The sequence below is a fragment of the Peromyscus maniculatus genome, chromosome 11 (assembly GCF_049852395.1).
Source record: "Peromyscus maniculatus bairdii isolate BWxNUB_F1_BW_parent chromosome 11, HU_Pman_BW_mat_3.1, whole genome shotgun sequence".
NCBI classification, from domain to species: domain Eukaryota; kingdom Metazoa; phylum Chordata; class Mammalia; order Rodentia; family Cricetidae; genus Peromyscus; species Peromyscus maniculatus.
This window is the reverse complement of record NC_134862.1, coordinates 66436133-66458737: the sequence shown is the minus strand read 5'-3', so window position 1 is coordinate 66458737 and position 22605 is coordinate 66436133. Positions and strand designations below refer to the sequence as shown.

General features: G+C 37.5%; 1 protein-coding gene across 5 annotated transcripts in view; it reads left to right on the top strand.

Moving 5' to 3' along the window:
- The window catches only part of Rasal2 (RAS protein activator like 2), a 301544-nt gene that overhangs the window by 24406 nt on the left and 254533 nt on the right, over window positions 1–22605 (top strand). Inside the window, exon 1 of one of the 5 annotated variants that reach the window (XM_076547763.1) lies at window positions 6986–7544. The exons of the other annotated variants lie outside the window; for them this stretch is intronic. Coding sequence (XP_076403878.1) covers window positions 7409–7544 — 136 coding nt within the window. The 5' untranslated portion in view covers window positions 6986–7408. Of the gene's footprint in view, window positions 1–6985; window positions 7545–22605 lie in introns of those variants that run through there. 5 annotated transcript variants of the gene reach the window in all.

Genomic DNA, 22605 nt, shown 5'->3' with positions numbered 1-22605 from the left:
ATATGGTTACTGATTTGTAAGATGAGTTTGTCTTAACCCATTTTTTTCCAATTCCTTTATGATCTCTGGTTTCTTTATGATGTAGTTAATTCTACTATATTGAAATTATGAGTTTACCCATTGGCTTTTGGGGAATAAAATGCATGTAGAAGAGAAAATGAAGAACATGTTTTCATCTCTGTCCTGTTTGCAGTAAGGTCGTACCTAGAAACTGGGACAACATTAGAGGTTCAGATATTCATCTTACTTATTGAATACTTTTTAACAAAACATATTGTAGAAGCAGAAGTGTTTATGTTGATGGTAGTATTTTATATACATGTATATGCATATATATATATATATACTTTTACAAACAGTAAAGATTTCTTCTACATATATGATAAATGAAGTTGATCAAATGATACATTCATTTAAACTCCTTATGATCAAATTAGAGAATATTTTGATTATTCCTAAAACAGCCCTACACTCCTTTATAGTAGATTTTTTTTTTAATAATTCTCAGCCATTGGCAACAATAGATCTAATTTCTTTCTTTCTTTCTTTCTTTCTTTCTTTCTTTCTTTCTTTCTTTCTTTCTTTCTTTCTTTCTTTCTTTCTTTCTTTCTTTCTTTTTTTTGCCATGGCCATACAGTTTTTTCATTTTTCTTCACTAAGAAATTTTCTACTCACTCCACATACTATCTACAGATCCCCCCTCCTCTATCCTCCCACCCCAGCCCTCTCTCCCAAGCCACCTCATATCCCCACATCCCCCAAATCGAGGTCTCCCATGGGGAGTCGGCAGAGCCCAGCACACTGAGCCTAGGCAGGTCTTCCCACTGCACTAAGGCTGTGCAAGGTGTCACACCACAGGCACTGGATTCCAGAAGCCTGCCCATAGACCAGAGACAGATCCCGATCCCCCTGCCTGGGTTCCCCCGAACCAGTTGGAGCCAAACCATCTTCTGTATCCAGAGGGCATAGTCCAGTCCCATGGGGACTCCACAACCACCAGTCCACAGTTCATGGGCTTCCACTAGTGTGGCCAGTCATCTCTGCACGTCCTCCCATCATGATCTCGACTTTCCTTACCTGCAGTATCTCTCCTCTCTCTCATCAATTGGATTCCTGGAGCTCAGTCTGGTGCCTGGCTGTGGATCTCTGTATCTGCTTCCATCAGTCACTGGACAAAGGCTCTATGAGGACAGCTAGGTTATTTGTTAGGCTGGTCATCAGAGTAGACTGGTCCAGGCACCCTCTGGACCACTGCCAGCAGACCAAGGTGGGGTCAACCTTGTGGATTCCTGAGAGCCTCCCCAGTACCCTGCCTCTTCCTATTCCCATGATGTCCTCATCTATCATGGTATCTTCCTCCCTGCCCTCCCACTCTGTCCCTGTTCCAGCTTGATCCTCCCATTTCCCTATGTTCTAATCCCCCATTCCTCGCCCTCTGCCACCCTCCACACCCAGACCACTCATGTAGATCTCATCCACTTCTCCTTCACAGGGTCATCCATGTGTCCCTCCAAGGGTCTTACCCTGTTAGCTAGCCTCTCTGGAGTTGTGGGTTGCAGTCTGGCCATCCCTTCCCTCACATTTAGTATCCACTTATGAGTAAGTACATAATATGATTGTCCTTCTGAGTCTGGGTTACCTCACTCATGATGATATTTTCTAGTTTCATCCATTTGCCTGCAAATTTCATGATATCATTGTTTTTTACTGCCGAGTAGTACTCCATTGTGTATATGTGCCATATTTTCTTTATCCATTCTTCAGTTGAGGGGCATCTAGGTTGTTTCCAGGTTCTTGCTATTATGAATAATGCTGATATGAACATAGTTGAGCATGTGTCCTTGTGGTAAGATTGAGCATTCTTTGGATATATGCCCAAGAATGGTATAACTGGGTCTTGAGGAAGACTTATTCCCAATTTTCTAAGAAACCACCATACTGATTTCCAGAGTGGCTGTACAAGTTTGCATTCCCACCAACAGTGGAGGAGTGTTCCCCTTGCTCCACATCCTCTCCAACATAAGCTGTCTTCAGTGTTTTTGATCTTAGCCATTCTGACAGGTATAAGATGGTATCTCAGAGTTGTTTTGATTTGCATTTCCCTGATGACTAAGGATGTTGAGCAGTTCCTCAAATGCCTTTCAGCCATTTGAGATTCTTCTGTTGAGAATTCTCTGTTAAGCTCTGTAGCCCATTTTTTAATTGGATTGTTCAGTATTTTGATGTCTAGCTTTTTGAGTTCTTTATGTATTTTGGAGATCAGCCCTCTGTCAGATGTGGGGTTGGTGAAGATCTTTTCCCATTCTGTAGGCTGATGTTTGGTCTTATTGACTGTGTCTTTTGCTCTACAAAAGTTTCTCAGTTTCAGAAGGTCCCATTTATTAATTGTCTCTCAGTGTCTGTGCTACTGGTGTTATATTTAGTAAATGGTCTCCTGTGCCAATTCGTTCCAGACTACTTTCTACTTTCCCTTCTATCAAGTTCAGTGTAACTGGATTTATGTTGAGGTCTTTGATCCACTTGGACTTGAGTTTTGTGCATGGCAACAGATATGGATCTATTTGCAATCTTCTGCATGTTGACATCCAGTTATGCCGGCACCATTTGTTGAAGATGCTTTCTTTTTTCCATGGTACAGTTTTGGCTTCTTTGTCGAAAATCATATGTTCATAGGTGTATGGATTAATGTCAGGGTCTTCAATTTGATTCCATTGGTCCACATGTTGGTTTTTATGCCAATACCAAGCTGTTCTTATTACTATATATCTCTATAGTAGAGCTTGAGGTCAGGGATCATGAATCCTCCAGAGGTTGCTTTATTATACAGGATTCTTTTAGCTATCCTAGTTTTTTTTGTTTTTCCATATAAAGTTAAGTATTGTTCTTTCCAAGTCTGTGAAGAATTGTGTTGGTATTTTGATGGGGATTGCATTGAATCTGTAGATTGCTTTTGGTAAGATTGCCATTTTTACTATATTGATTCTACCTATCCATGAGCATGGGAGATCTTTCCATTTTCTGATATCTTCTTCAGTTTCTTTCTTCAGAGACTTAAAGTTCTTATACAGATCTTTCACTTGCTTAGTTAGAGTTACCCCAAGGTATTTTATATTATTTGTGGCTATTGTAAAGGGTGATGTTTCTCTCATTTCTTTCTCAGCCCCCTTTTCATTTGTATATAGGAGGGCTACTGATTTTTTTGAGTTAATCTTGTATCCTGCCACCTTACTGAAGGAGTTTATCAGCTGTAGGAGTTCCCTGGTAGAATTTTTGGGGTCACTTATGTATACTATCATATCGTCTGCAAATAATGAAAGTTTGACTTCTTCCTTCCCAATTTGTATCCCTTTGATCTCCTTTTGTTGTCTTATTGCTCTAGCTAGAACTTCAAGTACTATATTGAATAAGTATGGGGAGAGCGGACAGCCTTGTCTTGTTCCTGATTTTAGTGGAATCGCTTTGAGTTTCTTGCCATTTAATTTGATGTTGGCTGTTGGCTTGCTGTAAATTACCTTTATTATGTTTAGGTATGTTCCTTGTATTCCTGATCTCTCTAGAACCTTTATCATGAAGGGGTGTTGGATTTTGTTAAAGGCTTTTTCAGCATTCAATGAGATGATCATGTGGGTTTTTTTTTCTTTCAGTTTGTTTATATGGTATATTACATTGACAGATTTTCATATGTTGAACCACCCTTGAATCCCTGGGATGAAGCCTACTTGGTCATAGTGGATAATTTTTTTGATGTGTTCCTGGATTCGGTTAGCCAGTATTTTTGAGTATTTTTGCATCAATGTTCATGAGGGAGATTGGTCTGTAATTTTCTTTCTTTGTTGCATCTTTGTGTGGTTTGGGTATCAGGGTAACTGTAGCCTCATAAAAAGAATTTGGTAATGTTCCTTCTGTTTCTATGGTGTGGAACAATTTGAAGAGTATTGGTATTAGTGCTTCTTTGAAAATCTGGTAGAATTCTGCACTGGTCCTGGGCTTTTTTTTGGTTGGGAGACTTTTAATGACCGTTTCTATTTCCTTAGGGGTTATTGGTCTATTTAAATAATTAATCTGGTCTTGATTTAACTTTGGTATGGGGTACCTATCTAGAAAATCGTCCATCTCTTTCAGATTTTCCAATTTTGTGGAGTACAGGTTTTTGAAGTATGACCTGATGATTCTCTGGATTTCCTCACTGTCTGTTGTTATATCCCCCTTTTCATTTCTGATTATGTTAATTTGGATGCTCTCTCTCTCTGCTTTTTGGTTAATTTGGATAAGGGCTTATTTATCTTGTTAATTTTCTCCAAGAACCAACTCTTTCCTTCATTGATTCTTTGTATTCTCTTTGTTTCTATTTTATTGATTTCAGCCCTCAATTTGATTATTTCTTGGCGTCTATTTCTCCTGGGTGAGTTTGCTTCTTGTTTTAGAGCTTTCAGTTGTGCTGTTAAGTCACAAGTGTGAGATTTCTTCAACTTCTTTATGTGGGCATTTAGAGGTATGAATTTTCTTCTTAGCACTCCTTTCATGGTGTCTCATAAGTTTGGGTATGTTGTACATTCATTTTCATTGAATTCTAGGAAATCTTTAATTTCTTTCTTTATTTCTTCCTTGAATTGGTGATTCAGTTGGGCATTATTTAGTTTCCATGAGATTGTAGGCTTTCTGTAATTTTTGTTGTTGCTGAAATCTAACTTTAAGCCATGGTGGTCTGATAAGACACAGGAGGTTATTTCAATTTTTTTTTTTAATCTGTTGAGATTTACTTTGTGACCAAACATGTGGTCGATTTTGGAGAAGGTTTCATGGGGTGCTGAAAAGATGGTATATTCTTTTGTGTTAGGGTGGAATATTCTGTATATTTCTATTAAGTCTATTTGAGTCATAATGTCTGTTAGTTCCCTTATTTCTCTGTTAAGTTTCTGCCTGGCAGACGTGTCCATTTGGTGAGGTTGGTGAGAGTGGGATATTGAAGTCTCCCACTACTAGTGTATGGTGTTTGATGTGCAATTTAAGCTTTAGTAATGTTTCTTTTACGAATGTCAGGGCCCTTGTATTTGGGGCATAAATATTCAGAATTGAGACTTCATCTTGTCAGATTTTCCCTTTGATAAATATGTAGTGTCCTTCCTGTTCTCTTTTAATTGATTTTAGTTTGAAGTCTATTTCATTAGATATTAGGATAGCTACACCAGCTTGCTTCTTAAATTCATTTGATTGGAAAGTCTTTTCCCAGCCTTTTATTCTGAGGTGGTGTCTGTCTTTGAAGTTGAGGTATGTTTCTTGTATGCAGCAAATGGATGGATCTTGTTTTCATATCCATTCTGTTAGCCTGTGTCTTTTTATAGGTGAATTGAGACCATTGATATTGATGGATATTAATGACCATTTATTGCTAATTCCTGTTATTTTTTGGTGGTAGTGTTGTATATTTCCCTTCTTTGGTATTTGTTGGTATGGGACTATCTATTGCTTGTGTTCTCATGGGTGTATCTAACTTCCTTAGGTTGGATTTTTCCTTCAAGTGCTTTCTGTAGGGCTGGATTTGTGGAGAGATATTGTTTAGATGTGGTTTTATCATGGAATATTTTGTTTACTCCGTCTATGTTGATTGAGAGTTTTGCTGGGTATAGTAGTCTGGGTTGGCATCCATGGTCTCTTAGTTTCTGCATAATGTCTGTCCAGGACCTTTTGGCTTTTAGAGTCTCCATTGAGAAGTCAGGTGTTATTCTTATGGGTCTGCCTTTATATGTTACTTGGCCTTTTTCCTTTGCAGCTCTTAATATTTTTTCTTTATTCTGTATGTTTAGTGGTTTGATTATTATGTGGCGAGGGGACTTTTTTTGGGGGGATCCAGTCTATTTGGTGTTCTGTAACCTTCTTGTATTTTTATAGGCATTTCCTTCTTTAGGTTGGGAAAGTTTTCTTCTATGATCTTGTTGAATATATTTTCTGTGCCTTTGAGTTGGTATTCTTCTCCTTCTTCTATCCCTATTATTCTTAGGTTTGGTCTTTTCATGGTGTCCCAAATTTCCTGGTAATTTTGGGTCATGACTTTGTTGGCTTTAGTGTTTTCTTTGACTGATGAATCTATTTCTTCTACCGTATTTTCAATGCCAGAGATCCGCTCTTCCATGTCTTGCATTCTGTTGGTTATACTTATATCTGTAGTTCCTGTTCGTTTGTTTACTCAGGTTTTCCACTTCCAGCATTACCTCAGTTTGTGTCTTCTTTATTGACTCCATTTCAGGTTTGAAATCTTGAACTGTTTCCCTCACTTGTTTAATTGTTTTCTCTTGGCTTTTAAGGGATTTACTGATTTCTTCCCATTTTTTGTTTGACTTTTCCTTGATTTCTTTAAGGGAATTTTTCATTTCCTCTTTTAAGATCTCTAATATCTTCTTAAAGTCATGTTTACGGTAGATGTCTTCTGTTTCTTCTCTGTTGGGATGTTCAGGTCTTGCTGATGTAGGTTCTGATGGAGCCATATTGGTTTTTATGTTGTTGACTGTATTTTTGCACTGGCGTCTAACCATCTCTTTCTCCACTTGGTGCAAGCGGTATCTGTGTCTGAGGGAGCCTCTCTTGGTCTGATTGATACTCTTTATCCAGTGGGAGCTCTTGCTGATGGACTTTTTGTCTTAGGGAGCAGCTCTTAGTCCAACTGGCGCTAGTGGGCTCTGTCTCAGGGAGTAGCTGCAGTCTTAGCATGTGGTAGATGGTGGTAGTCTGGCCTGTCTGCAGGAGGTCTGCCTGCCAACTGGCCTGAAACTGGAACTGCAATGGGTGGGGGTGTAGGGGTGCAGGGTTGTGCCCCTGGGCCCAAAGTCTAGGGGCTGGAGTGTTCGGGTATGAGGATAAAGACTTAACTCGTAGTTCAGTCAGGTGCTGGCAGGCTCTGTCTCAAGGAACAGTTGCAGTCTTGGAGGGTGGGTGGGATTTGGGGGAGGTGGGGCTTGGGTTACAGGGTCTGATGGGGGATGGTGGTAGTATGACCTGTGTGCAGGTGGTCTGCCTGCCAACTGGCCTGAAACTGGAACTCTTAGTCCAGTCGGGTGCTGGCAGGCTCTGTCTCAGGGAACAGTTGCAGTCTCGGAGGGTGGATAGATCTAATTTCTAACGTTACACTTTTGCATTCTTAGCTGTGTGCTAGATGAAATAGTAGGGTACATATCTTTATATTTCTGATTTCATTAATTTAATGTGTTTTTCCATTTTAATTTTTTAGTGTTTGAGTGTTTCATTCCTTTTCATTGCTGAGTAAATATTCTGTTATAGGCACATATTGTAGTTTGTTCATTTACAAATTAATGAACATTTGCTTTGTTTTGTGCAGTTGTGAATATACTTGTAATCACTGTGGACAAGTATCTTCTTGAGCAGATCTCAAAGGACTATTGAGTTACTGGATTATATGATAAAGAATATATTTAACTTTACTAGTTTTTTGCCTGCTTGTTTGTTTATTTTTAGGCAGGGTTTCATGCAGCCCAGTATGGGCTTGAACTTCTCATCTTATTGTCTCTACCTTCAAAATCTTGGGATTACAGGTGTGTATCATGATATCTGTTATATAACTTTATTAGAAATTGACAAACCACTTTTCAAAGAGCCGTTCTATTTTATGTAACATTACATTTTTAAAGCATAAATATTTTCTGAGTGATGTGGCACGTGCTTGTAGTCTTAGCACTTCAGAGTCTGTGGCAGAAAGAACATGAATTTAAGTCCAGTTTGGGCTACATTCTATAATGAGGTCCTGTCTCAGTAAATAAATAAATAAACAAGTATTTATTTATGTCATGTAAATATGTTGTGAATAAATTTATGTGTCATAGAATATATAGCAACAGTGACATTTAGTATAAAAATTACTATTTTGATTGTTTTTGGGTATGTAGTTATTGCTATTGAGTACATTCAGACTTGTGCAGCCAGTACCATCATCTCCAGGAGTGTTTTATCTTCACAAACTGCCCATTAAATAATAAATCTCCATTCTCTGCTCCCTACAGCTCACGTTAACTACGTATTTTGAATCTCAGTTAATGAGACTCTTGTGAGCACTTTCAGAAAAGTGCAATCATATAATGTTCATCTTTTTATATTTAGGTTATTTCATTACATATAATGTCTTCAGGGTTCATCCATGTTGAAGCAAATGTTCAAATTCTAGTCTTTATAAGGTTGAATAATATTCCTTTGTATGTGATGGCCATAATTAAACACTGGTTTGCTGGTGAATGCTCTAAGTGTTAGCACTTTTTTTGTTAATTTGCATATTACTGCTATGCAAATTGGTACACAAGTATCTTTCAATCTTTGTTTTTAGGTTTTGAGAGCATACCTAGGAGTAGAATTGCTGGCTACTGTATTTTGTTTTATTTTTAAGAACTGATATGTCAATATGTTGCCAAGGTTGGCCTCAAACTCCTAGGCCCAACAGATCCTCCTGCTTTTGCTTCCCAAGTAGGTGGGACTACAGGCATGTACCACTTTGCCTGCCCCTTTTCATTGAGTTTTGACACCAAAATAACTTTTTTTAACATTATGAAAAAGACCTCTACAAGTATCCTATTTTACTATTTAAAATTAAGAATCTAGTTTACTTTTAAAAAGAATATCATTTTCTCACCTTCATTTTGATAATCTGTGTGGACCAGCCTAAAATTGCATTGTCTGAAGTTTCTTGTTTTCTCAGACTTGATAGCTAGGACTGTCAAACTGATGGGGGGGGGGGGGCGGGGAGTGAAGCCTTTGTTCTGTTACTTAACTATTTTTCAATTCTTTTTAAGATATGCTGAAAATTAGGACTGTGTGGTTACATTTTAAGCTAATTAATATCATGAGGAATTTAAGAAGGCATTCTAGAACAGTACAGATCATTGCTCACAAATTATCCAATGCTGGAGAGAGATTGCATTGCCAGTATGGTTGTTCTTTTAGCCAATAGTTAGTCTTTAACTCCATCAAAGACCCCAGAAGGATATAATATTACCTAATAGCAGAGACATCTGGCTGCCTGGATAGTCACCCCAAGTTCTTCTGCAGTGTTGGAGCATCCATCTTCAGCCTATGGGCCTAGAATATCTGGCAGACTTTTCTATGAAGCAGGAATTTTGAAAGCCTGTTGTGCCTTGTATTGGCATGTTTCAGCAGTTGCTTTTCCTCTGTGTCCTGCAGAATAACTGGTAGACTCTTCTGTGAAACAAGGAATCTTGAATGATTATCTTGCCTTGTCTTGGCAAAGTTCAACAATCTTTTTCCTTTGTATCTTGACTGTCCAGTTTGTACAGCATACTGTCAGCGGTCAAAGCAAGAACAGTATTTTTAAAAAAATTGTATTTAAAAGAAAATATGGGAAGTGTTAGGAATGAATATAGTTTTACAACTTTCTCTTTTTCTTTTGTTTTTTCGAGACAGGGTTTCTCTGTGTAGCTTTTTGCCTTTCCTGGAACTTGCTTTGGAGACCAGGCTGGCCTCGAACTCACAGAGATCCGCCGGGCTCTGCCTCCCGAGTGCTGGGATTAAAGGTGTGCACCACCACTGCCCGGCAACTTTCTTGCTTAGTAAGAAATTTTTCCTTACCTCTTAAAAGTGCTTCATGAGTTAATGGGTGGTGTTGGGGAGAGGAGAGAGAAAGGAACAGTTAATATTCATTTAGTTCCCATAAATAACTTTTTTTCTAACACTTTTTTTGAGGCAGGGTCTTTGTATATTCCTGGCTGGCCTGGAACTTGCTATGTAGACTGGGCTGGCCTCAAACTCACAGAGATCCTCCTGCCTCTTCTCATCAAGTACTAGAACTAAAGGCATGCACCACTATGCCTGAACTTTATTAACACTCTTAATTCTTCAAGTTTCTGCTCAGAAACAGTGTGTCTCATTCATTACTCAGCATGCTGTCATGTCCAGTCTGTGGCCTCATGACTTCCCTGAGTCAAACTGACTCAGAGTTGTGAAGTCTGGATTTCAGCACAGGAGAAGGAAACACCTACGTAGATCAGCCATGCAGTAGATCTCCCTTTCTGAGATACTTAAGGCACAGCCTAATTCTTTGGGTCTTCTTTTTAACAACTTCTGGCTCAGTCAGATGTGACCTACAAGTTGCTGGCTGAGTTAAACTCAACCTATAATGATTAATCTTAATATTTGAAGTTATGTAAACCATACTGCAGGATAGTGGATTGAAGACAGACTTATCAGAAATCTTTAAAGCACTTTTCCCTCTAGTAGTTGTTATTGTCCAGCACTTAATGTAGTTAAGTATGTTTCAGTTTTATTTCTTGGCTTCGAATTATTCTGGAACTTTAGTCATATATGTAACTTCTTAAAGTCAGGCAGGAGGAAACTGTTTTCTGTTCTGAAAAGGAAGCCTTTAAAGGCACAAGGAAGTGGTAAGGTGTTGCCTGTGAGAATAACAAGGCAGTATCGACTTTGTGCTTTACTAGGCAGAAGTCAGAGCAGCAGCCTTCCTGTTGTCAGCAGTGCTTTCTATGACTTTTGGAGTCCAGAGTGTTGTCAGCAGTGCTTTCTATGACTTTTGGAGTCCAGAGTAGATTATTGAATATATGTGTCTTGGAACTATAAGTTAAAATTTTATGCCTGGTAAATTTAGTTCAAATTTTAAAAAAGAAACAGACTGAATTGTACTTTTGTAACTTTGTTATTTTCAGTGTTGTGACATGCCCTATAATAAGTCTTTAAAGGGTCTTTGGTATACTTGCTTTAGTTTTCTCTATACCTCTCCTACAATTTCAACTTCCTATCTGCTTTATACTCTCATTTCTCATGGATATATTTTTCAGTCTTTGATCAGGAGGCTTATATAAAGATAACATTGGTTAAATTCTGCCATTGATATTTTGCCTTTTCAGAATAGTGGAAAAAAGGGCAAGATAGAGAACACTACCGCTATCTTACCTGTTAATAGGTAGAAAAAAATTAAAAGGAAGCAAGTGATTGTTGTTTTGGCTAAATTACTGAAGCTGCAGGAAATAGGCTGTGAAAATACGCCTCCCTCTTTGGTGGAAGATTTCATTTTGTGGAACACAATTAAAAGGGCCTTTTAGAGATCTCTGGTTAGGTGCCTTTATTTTCATGTGAGATTTATCAACCCAGGCCTTTAGTCCTCAAGAAAGTATCCTTTTTTTTTTTTTTCCCCCGAGACAGGGTTTCTCTGTGTAGCTTTGCGCCTTTCCTGGGACTCACTTGGTAGCCCAGGCTGGCCTCGAACTCACAGAGATCCGCCTGGCTCTGCCTCCCGAGTGCTGGGATTAAAGGCGTGCGCCACCACCACCCGGTGTATTCTTTTTTTAAACATTACCAAACTTGATGTCTTCAGTATGTAAGTAATTTCTTTGCCTTTGAAAATTCCTAATTCAAAAATATTAGTCCATGTGCAAAAATGCTTATTTTTATATTTATAAAGAAATGAAAGTTCCTCTTAGTTTTGTTGTTTGAAGTTAAATAAGCTGGAGTTCTAGTCTTGGTCCTGGGGTTGGTAGCTGACTAATGAGCTATTGAACCTCACCGTGTGTCTGTTTTCTGGCTGTGATCTGGAGATTATAAGTATTTATTATCTTGTGAAGTTTAAATAAGTTCCTGAGTGTCTCAGATCTGTAAATTACAGCAGAGAGAGCCAATTAAGTTTTTTTTTTTTTTATCATTTGAAATATACTACTGCATATATCTTTCTCTTTTTTGGCAAATGGCTTTATTGAAGTGTAATTTACTTACCATACCATTTGCTCTTTATAATTGTACAATTTGGTGATTTTTAGGATAGTTTGGTATCTGTTAAAGGTCATTGCTTTGTTTGATCTTTCTACTTCTTGTGTCCCTTCTCTTCCTCACCTTACTTCCAGCCCCTTTATAAACGTGATTAGAGAGTTAGCGCTCTCTCTCTCTCTCTCTCTCTCTCTCTCTCTCTCTCTCTCTCTCTCTCTCTCTCTCTCTCTCTCTCTCTGTGTGTTCCATTTACCATTGCATGAGGCAAGTCCATTTCCTGTCTTCTCTAATCACTTCACTGACATTTTATCAGCTACAATTAAGCTTGACAGTTTTATGAATAGCAAGACAGATCTGAGTGTGATATATGTAGGAGGTTATTTATTTTTCTTATTCTGAAATGCTCCAGAAAATATAGTTCTCTGTTTTTAAAAAATTTTTTTTTGGGGGAGTGCCTTATAGGCATTTGAAGTTACTAGATTTTCCATAACAACTTCTGGGTATGGGTCTTACTGTGTTCCCAATGGAAGCTGTATTAGAGGACACATGTAAAACTGAGAGTAGGGGATTCTCTGAGATTTAAGTTTAAATAAGTCATTCCAGTTAGTAAATTTTAGATAAGCCTGGGTGCTATTCTGTCAAAGCATCTCATCTTCTTCATTATACTCAGTGTCTCAAGGGTACTTCATTACTTTTCAGCAAATTATGTTCTTTATCAGTGACTGTCAAATCTGAGAGGGATAGAACAGAATAATGTAGGGGGGCCTTTTCCACATAAATAGCTACCTTGATTCCTGGGATTCTGATGAGTACTGAGAAAGGAAAATGATTGAGATGCAAATAATATGGTACATTTAATATTTTAGTGATTCATTAATCCCTTCTTTGTTGCTGTTTGACATACTACCCCAGAACATAACTACTTACAAAGTCAATGAACATTTATTAATTCACAAAATTCTATAAGATAGTCAGACATTTAGAGTTAGTTAACATGGTTGTTGTGACTCAAGGACTCTTATAACATTATAGGTAAGATGTTACCAGACATGTTGAAAGCTTGTTTAGGTAAGAGGGTGCTCACTCATGTGACCATTGTTAGTAGACCATGTTATCACTGGCTGTTGCCAGGAGGCTTCAAGTTCTAGTCACATGATTGTCTTCAGAGAACTATTTGAGTCATTTCAGGACATGGATGCTAGTGTTTCCTTGAGTGATTGGTCCAACAGCAACAACAATAAAAAAATGGAACAAGGGAAGCTGTGATTCTTCTTATGATCTAGTCTTAGTAATCATATGCTGTTACTTCTGCCTTGTTCTTTTTCTTAGAAGTCACTAAGCCAACTTATTCTCAAGGTAAAGGGAATTGAGTTTCATACTTTAGTTTTAGTTTTGTTGAAGATCTGAAAATCGAACCCAGAGCCTTGCATATGATAAGTTAGTGCTGTACCACTAAGCTATACTACACTCTTGGCTTCAGGTGGCGGCTGCTGTTGCTGCTGTTGTTGTTGCTGCTGCTTCTTCTTCTTCTTCTTCTTCTTCTTTTTTTTTTTTTTTTTTTTTGAGACAGGGTTTCTCTGTATAACAGCTCTGGCTATCCTGGAACTTGCTTTGTAGACCAAGCTGGCCTTGAACTCACAGAGCTCTGCCTGCCTCGGCCTTCTGGGTGCTGGGATCAAAGGCATGAGCCACAACACTGGCCAGGCTTCATATTTTAATGGGGAGAATGCTAAAGAATTTGTAGACATATTTTAAAACTAATATGAGGCATATAAAAGAAGAGTGATTCCCTTTTTTAATGATTGGCTTTAAAAGTATATTGGAGTGCCTTCTATATGCAAATTATTATAGATATATTGAGGTTAAAGACTCGACTATTTAGAATTTTATTACTAGCCAAAAAAGTTAGACATGTATGTAAATAAAAACGTAACATACATTTCCATACTTATGAATTCCATTTTCAAATTAGCTTCAATTTATTAAACTTAAATGAAAATGTTGCAAAATTTTCTTTTCATTACAAAGAAAAATCCTAAACTAGCCATCTCTGAGTATGTATTAATTGAATTCTTTAGTATAAACTCAGAAATTTTGCACCATAGTTACTTAAGCCAAATATATGAAGTATAGAAGAGATGCTTGGGGAGAGAGCTCATTAAGTACTTGCCTAAGGACCTGCATTTGGATTCCCAGTATGCATGTACAAATCATGTGAAATGGTGTGCATACTTGAAATCCCAACCCTGGGAAGGTGGAGGCAAGTAGATTCCAGGAGCTTCCTGGCCAGTGTGCTCGCTAAATAGGTAAGTTCCAGGTTCCGTGAGAGATTCTGTTTCAGAAGATAAGGTGGGAAGCAACTGATGAAGACACCCAAAGTAAACTTTCCACATGCATACACACATGATCACCTGTACACACATGCAACGTTTACGTGAGAAATAGCATTTTTGGTATGTCTTTTCAACTCTTTGGGCCAGAGATAGCCAATTTTCCTTTAAGATAGTCAGTTACTAACATAAAGGAAATAATACATTAGCAAACGAGAATTTTAAATATGGAGTTAATTACCCAGATTTCTAGTTTACAGATTTTCATATAAATCATAATCTTTTTATGACTGTATATTTAATTAAGCATTTAATTAAGATCCGCCTACCTTTGCTTCCTGAGTGCTGGGATTGAAGGCATGGGCCACCATGCTTTAATCTTTGATTTGTTTGTGTGATCTTGGACTTTATTTTCTCATCGATGAGAATAGTTTTTTTTTTAATCTCTGAGGTTTATGATAAAGATTAAATGAAATGATGAGAAGGTTTGCTCAGTGTTTGAAATTTACTAAATCTTTTGAAATTATGTTTATTCATTTATTTGTGCCAGTGTGTATGTATGTGCAGGAGTTGATTTTCTCTGTCTACTATGTAGGTCTTGATGAGTACACTCAGGTTGTCAGGCTTGTGTAATCATCATTACCTGCTGAGCCGAAGTGTGGCCCCTTATAAACTTTAACTTCCTTTTATTCGTTTCTCTTAAAGAATAAAAAGATAAAACAGTTGCTAAAGATTTTTGTGAGGAGATACATTTGAACTGAGGCCTAAGGCCCTGTCTTCACCAGGCAGCAGGTGGTGAAGCTCTCGGTAAAGACAAGCTTGGCAGTTTAAAGACTAATTAATCAAAAGTCTTTCTGCCCAGGCTTGGGATTGGGAGAGGAGGATAAGATTGGAGTTATTGTAAATATTTGTTTATATTTAATTCTGAATATGGTAAAATCAGTTAGTTTAAATCTACAAGTGTGAAATTTGATTTCCCCAATTTTATAAGAAGTTATTGACTTCTTACCAAGGACTCCCCCCCCCCTTTTGTCAGAATCTAAGAATTTAACATTTATACTTCATTTTAAGGTTGCTTGTCCCCCACCTTAAAGCTGGAGAATGAATCTTTTAGAAGAGATTTGTGCTTATCTCACTGAGAACTTGCAGATTCACTTGCTGGGACTTAAATTAGAATCGTTGCTGTTTTCTTCTGCTCCTAGAAAGGAAGCTATTTGCTCTCTGTCTCTTTTCTTCCAGTTGCTGTGGTTTTAAGGAAGTTAGGGCTTGAGTTGATGAAGTGAGTTGTGTCATCTCCCTCTGTTGTTTTTCTGTGGAGCATCGCACAGTCTTCACTATTTGCTATGCACATTTTCTGAAACACAGATTCCCCCTCCCCCTTTTCTGGGTTTGCTAACAAGAATGGGTTCTCTATGTCTGTGGCTTTGGGGGTATGCAGGACATAATATTAGGGGATAATTTATTAACCTCCATCAACTTAGATAACTTCTTGAAATTTAGAGATTGAATTTTACAGAGTGAAACTTGTTGTTTTTAGGAAGAGAGTCAGCCTAGATGCTGGTTAATGCTTTCAAATAGTCATCAGAAAGCAAAAAGGAATTTTGTGAATGATTTATTGTAATCATATACTCATCATGATGTAATTCAGATGATCTGGTTAACTCTAACTCTATACCAGTATGTATTTTCATGTATTCATATTCTCTCTCTCTCTCTCTCTCTCTCTCTCTCTCTCTCTCTCTCTCTCTCTCTAATAGGTAGAGTTTTTAATTCACTATTTCAGCTCCATAATTGATAGAGATGCCCATAATCCATTGTGGGTAATCAGAGGGAAGGCACTGCAGATTGTCACATTTGTTATGGAAACTGATGTTCTTACTTCTTTTCTACTCATTGTTTCCAAAAGTATTCAGGAGAGGAGCCAGGCATGTGTCCTCCCTTCTGTTAGCTATGGAGAAGGAGGGGAAAGACAGGAAAAAAGTTTAATAATGGTTTTGTACGATAGATAGTTTTGTCATCCTAATGATTTCATTTAATCCTTACACTTTTATAATACAGGGGACATTCTCTAGACCCATGAGTTTAAAGGGATTAAGGGCCTTTCCAAAGATCACATGTTTTTAAATATGTCTAGTCAAGATTTGAATGTACTTATAGTTTGAGTCTGGAGCCTTCTTTTTTCCTTCTCTTAACCCTCCTTCCTTTTTACTTCATTATTTCTCCTTACTCTGAATATTTTATGTAATTTCTTCCAAAGATTACTGGGTGGAATAGGTAAATGAAGAAAAGTTAATAAGCAGAAGAATAGATGACTTATATTTAAAACATAAAGTGGAATTTTCTCCTGTTTCTAGTGTTAATATTAGAAAATAGACTTTAAGCAAATATTTGGTGGATCCTGGGTTTTGGAAAGATTTTTATTCTCTGGTCATATACACTTTCTGTTTAAATTTCTTTCTCTATCTGGTGAGAATAAGGGTCATATTTGTGAAAAATACATTTAATTTTTTACATTTATTTACTTAATAAATGCATGTGCACCTGCCATAGTGCATGAGGTCAGAGGACCACTTTTGGAAGTCCCTTCTAGTTTTTCCCCATGTGGCTTTCAGGGATTGGAATCAGATTGTTAGCCTTGGTTGCAAATCTCTTTACCCACTCAGCCATCTTGCTGACCTGCTGTAGGCTTTTTAATTGGTTTCTTTCTTGATATGTGTATATGGGCATGTACATACACATATCACACATTGTGCACACATGTTACACACTTGTTGCTTTTGATTTAAAAGTAGAAACTTTAGAGTGATAACAATGCTTTGAATTTTTTCAAGAAAGTTTTTACAAGTATTTTATTTTTTTATTCTGATTCCCAGTATAATAAAGTTATAAGCAACATATTCCTCAATTTTTACTAAATAAGAAATTTACCTATGAAAGGGAAATAAGCTGTAGGGAAGTTACTTGGTAGCTATTAAACCAAATAAATTGTATATAGTATTAAATTGCCATAAAAACTTTCAGATGGCAGGCATTTTCAAATTTAGATTATTGCATATTGAGTTTTTTGTGGTAAATATAGTGGTAAAGTAGTATAAATGCCTATTACCTTATATAGTAATGAAATAGACATGGAGTTTGCTACTTTATGATAAAAACAAAAGTCAGACTACTTTCTTAAACTCTGTGACCAAACCAGAGTACTTCATATGCCCTTTTTTATTCAGTTTGTTCTGTGTAACTTTTGTTTGTTTGTTTTTTGAGACAGGGTTTCTTTGTGTAGCCCTGGCTGTCTTGGAACTTGCTCTGTAGACCAGGCTGGCCTTGAACTCAGAGATCCACCTGCCTCCGCCTCTGCCTCCCTAGTGCTGGAACCAAGGGCATGCACCACCACTGCTTGGCCCACTCTGTAACTTTAAAAACAGGTACTCTATTTAATATATTTCAATATACAGAGAAGTTAAAGATCTATTTTTTAAATGATTTGTTTATTTTTATTTTTGTGTATTGGTGTTTTGCCTGCATGTACATCTTATATGAGGGTGTTGGATCCCCTAGAACAGGAGTTACAGATAGTTGTAAGCTGCCATGTGTGCACTGGGAATTGAACTTGGGTCCCCTTTAAGAGCAGCAGTGCTCTTACCCCCTGAGCCATCTCTCCAGTCCCAGGTCTATTTTTCTGTTACACATTTTTTTTTTTACTCCAACCTAATGGTTTTAAAATGCCTTTTAACAAAGTTTCTCCAAATTCAGTATTACCAAGTCTAGTGGGACACTGCTCCCTCTCCCACCTAACCTGTTCAGCATAAATAGGTTTTATTTACTACTCCCTCTCCTTTCTTGACCTCTCTAACTCCAGTTGTATATTTCTCCTGACCTTTTGGTTACTCTTGATTTTTAAAATACTTTGGGAACCAATACATTTATCTGTGGGTTGAGTTTAGTCATATACCAGCAGTGCTACTGATTTGCAAACCTTCCCTCTAAATTGAAAGCTTTATGCATTGAGAATTCTTGAACATTGCTTATTACTTATAAGTAACCACTGTGCTTGACATGTAACAGATGATTTATAAATGTTTGAGAATAAATGAAATATTTAGAACTCATATGACATTTTTAGATTTTTTTTTTTTAGAAATAAGTTTTGCCATTTCTTTTTCGTAGCAAGGACAGACAGAAATAGTAAATAACCAGTGAACTAACCATTGTTAATATATAACGGCTTTGTAGTAATAGACAGCTGATGCTTACCAGTTTGAGTAAAAAGGTAATCACTTTGTGTGTTAAGAAGTATATGTCAAACTTTTCCTAAAACAGAATCATTCTGGAATGCTTGTTCGTGGGTTTATGTATAGCATCCACAGACATACATTTTAGATGACTGGAAAAATCCAGTGATCTTTAGAGCTATTAGTTTGAGGTCAGTTGCATATTTATAGGAGTTGAATTAGAACTGCCCTTATCTATTTAGGCTGTGTCTGTCTGTCTTTGTCTGTCTGTCTGTCTGCCACCGCCACGCTGTCCTCCCCCCCCCCCCCCCCCGTGTGTGTGTGTGTGTGTGTGTGTGTGTGTGTGTGTGTGTGTGTGTAAAACTAAAGAATGCATTAAAGTTTTTTAAAGCAATGTTAAGTAAACAGTATGCTTTTAATTTTTAAAATTCTTTTCCATAGAAACTCATTTTCTAATATTATTAAAAGTGAGTAATCTCGATGTCCCTAAAGGCATTCTGGCCAGCATGGGAGAGCTGGTCCCACCCCCTGCATGGGCAGCATGGGAGATCAGGCCCTGGAGGTGTGGATGCCAGAGAGCTGTCTCCCCTCCCCCACAAACCCCCATTGTCTAAGGTACAGGACTATGGAGATGGGCCCTGCACCTCACCTGGGCATTGTGGTAGAGCTGGCCCTGGTGGTGTGGGTACTGGAGAGCTGGCCCCATCCCTTGCCATGGCAGTGCTGGAGAGCTGACCCAGTTAGCATGAGGGTGGGAGAGCCAATCCTGCCATTTGCCAGCTACCTCAGGCAGGATAGTTGGCCCCACCCCTCACCTGGGCAAAGTGGGAGAGCTGGCCCTAGTGGTGGAGGCATAGGAGAGCAGGTGGGCTGACTAACACAGCTCCTAGCTGGGCCGAGATCCAGGGCTTTCAGTTGGCCCACCCCAACATCTACCCCATCTAAGACCTGCTGGAGCACGTCAGGGGCCAGTCCTGCAGATCCACAGCTGTAGGGTCTCCATGGCACAGGGCAACAACAGGATATCTGAGAGGAGTCCTGGGGAGGATCCAGGATTGATAGTGTAGCAGAAGCCAGAGGCCTCAAACCAGACCAATGACTCATTGCAATAAACATTTACAAGTAAAGCTGTTTGGACAAAAGGGCAGACTTGGTGACACACCATGACACACTGTTAGCTTCCAAGGCGAGGTTTTTTTAATTTTTTTTAAATCATTTTTATTTTTTGTTTTCTTTGGGGGAGAGGTTGTAAGGGTGGAGGGCAGATATGGAGGGATAGGGAGATGAGTGGGATTGGGATTCATGATATGAAGTTCACAAAGAGTCAATAAAAAGTTTTTAAAAAGTGAGTAATCTCTATTAATGAAAAGTAATTTTTTCTTAGTTTTGATAAGTGTTCATCTAGGTCAGCAATTCTTAACCTGTGGCTTGTGAACCCTTTGGGGGTTGAACAACCCTTTCATAGGGGTTGCATATTAGATATTTACATTGCAATTCATAACAGTAGCAAAATTACATTATGAAGTAGCAATGAAATGTTGTGGTTGGGGGTCGCCACAGCATGAAGAAGTATATTAAAGGGTCATAGCATTGGGAAGGTTGAGAACCATTGCTCTAAGTGATCTTCCTTTTGAGTTTTCCTCATTGCCCTGACTGATTGTTAGAGAGCTACATTTCTAAATGTTTTCCTTTCTTGAATTGATGACTTTAAAACTGTTTATACATTTCCTAACTCTGAACATGCTTATTATTTTAGAGCCTAATTTATGATTTTGACAAAAGAAATGAGTATCAATTTGAAATCTGAAATAATAAAACTGAAAAATAAAAGTGACTTAAAAATAGAAGTTTCATTAAAGCTGCAGGTAGAGGGCCCTCATAATCAGACCTGTCTTTGTCTTTGGCTGTCTTAGGGCATGCGTGACTTCCCTACTCCAGGGGATCTTACCAGCAACTGTGTCTGCAGGAGCTTCAGATATTATGACTGTATTCAGTGAAAGGGAAGAGCCCAAAGAGGTTACCTTTCAGTTATTCCTACCTTGTAAGCAACCTTACCAGAATGTTTCTATCATTAGCCAGAATTTAGAGACATGGCCATACTTCCCTGTAAGGAACACGGGGAATCTAAAGCAGGTATGTTGTTACTCCAGAGATAACCAGGGTTCTGTTGCTAAAGAAGTCAAAGTGCACCTTGGATAGGATACAGCATCCTGTAACTTTAACGACGGAACTTTTTTTCTATGAAGATACAATAGAGAATTCTGAAAATTAGGCAGATTTTCAGTAAATACTGTTATCTATTAATAAGTGCCCTTTTGTATAGTACTTATTGTTAATTTCATTGCCATATACTTGTACCTGAAGAGTTTTAAAAACTGGGAAATAAAAGCAAATTTTACTTTGATTTTTCATATTGAGAGGAAAAGAATGTTTTCTTATTTCTCCTGATACTCAGTATCTAGAAACTTAAGAGGATTCTGATAATAATGCTTTGTAGTTTGATGTAGGTGTATTGTTGTAAGCTTTATTTAGTCATTTAATGCTTACCAATTCTAGTCACTTTGCATTCTTTGCTTCCTAATGTTGAAAAAACTTAGAGGAAACTTGAGATATATAAATTATTCCACAAGACACTAAAATATTACATGGGGTCGTTTTGTGTGTCATCATGTTGTTTTCAAAGTGGTTACAAGTTTTATTTCTGAGAAACTTGGAAAACATGTTTCTGTCTCATTCGATTATGCTTAGATGACTGAGCTGGATGTGTTTATGCAGCCCTCATAATGGTGACTTATTGGCCGAGTATGTGTGCCTGCTGTTGTCTTTGGCATTTGAATAATGGATTAACATGTAGGTGGCCATGGGAAGAGAATGTTATGAATGGACTTTTGCCTACACTTTTTTTTTTTTGGTAGCAAATTGAATTGCTGTGCCATACCTTATTTCTCCAACTGTTATAAAGCTATTAATTTTCACAGTGATGGATGGCAGTAACCTTTCCCACATAGTCCTACTCTCAGCATGGTGTATGTCAGGCTAACCTGCAGGTGGGGATGTCTATATAAAGGTTTGGGATGAATGCCAGAGTTCCTTAATAACATGAAACACCTCCTTTAGAGTAGCTTTCAACTATCTTAACATTGATTCATTGATTTCTTATAATTTGTGTTATTAAATTATAATGTTGTGCTGGGCGGTGGTGGCGCACGCCTTTAATCCCAGCACTCGGGAGGCAGAGCCAGGCGGATCTCTGTGAGTTCGAGGCCAGCCTGGGCTACCAAGTGAGCTCCAGGAAAGGCGCAAAGCTACACAGAGAAACCCTGTCTCAAAAACCAAAAAAAAAAAAAAAAAAAAAAAAAAATTATAATGTTGTAAATTACTACTGTAGTATTTTATTTTTTTTTCCAAAATTAAATGCTTAAAGTAAACAACACATTGAGGGTATTGAATATTTTGTGTTCTAACTTTCATTCTATTCTTACCTTGAACTAGTTTAGTAAGCAGGCAAATGGGTAAGTGAATGTGAACAAACTATGAAAAATATATATGAATATACAGATTCCCTCTAGCAAACAAATGGGGTTATATTAGGAAATATGTTTATTATAGGTGGTCTGAGATACTTGTAATAATAAAATTGGGTTATATATATGAGTAAAATGAGAGAAAATTTGCCTTATTGAGCAATTTAATTTTAATCCTAATTTTACTATACAATGTTGAGTTAGTTGTTACTGTATGATAAGCACCTATGATGCTTTTCTCCATTGTTCTTTTTTATTTATTTAACTTTTATTTGTGTGTGCATGTGCATGCATGTGTGTAGGGTATGAACATGTGCCAAATTATGGAAGTCAGATGACAACTTTTGGGAGTGGTTTTTGCTTTCTACCAATGATCTTTCTTGGTTTCTGCTATGTTGCATTCTGCAGGCCACCTGGCCTGTGAGCTTCTGGATGATTCGCTCATCTCTACCTCCCATACTACGTAGGAGTCCTGAAATTAGAGATGTAGGCCACCTCATACAGCTTTCATCATGAGTTCTAGGGATTGAACTCAGTTTGTCAGGCAAGTGCTTTTACCCAGTGAAACCAAATCCCCAGTCCTTTTTTAACTTATCAATCAACAACAAATACCAAAACCCAGATTATTATAACATTTTTATGTGCCTCACAGTATTTTATGTATTTATATATTTATGTATTTATATTTTATATATTTATAATTGTTTGATCTTTATATTTATATATTTTATATAGTTGTTGGCTATTTATATTTATATATTTATTTATATTTATATATTTTATATATTTATAATTGTT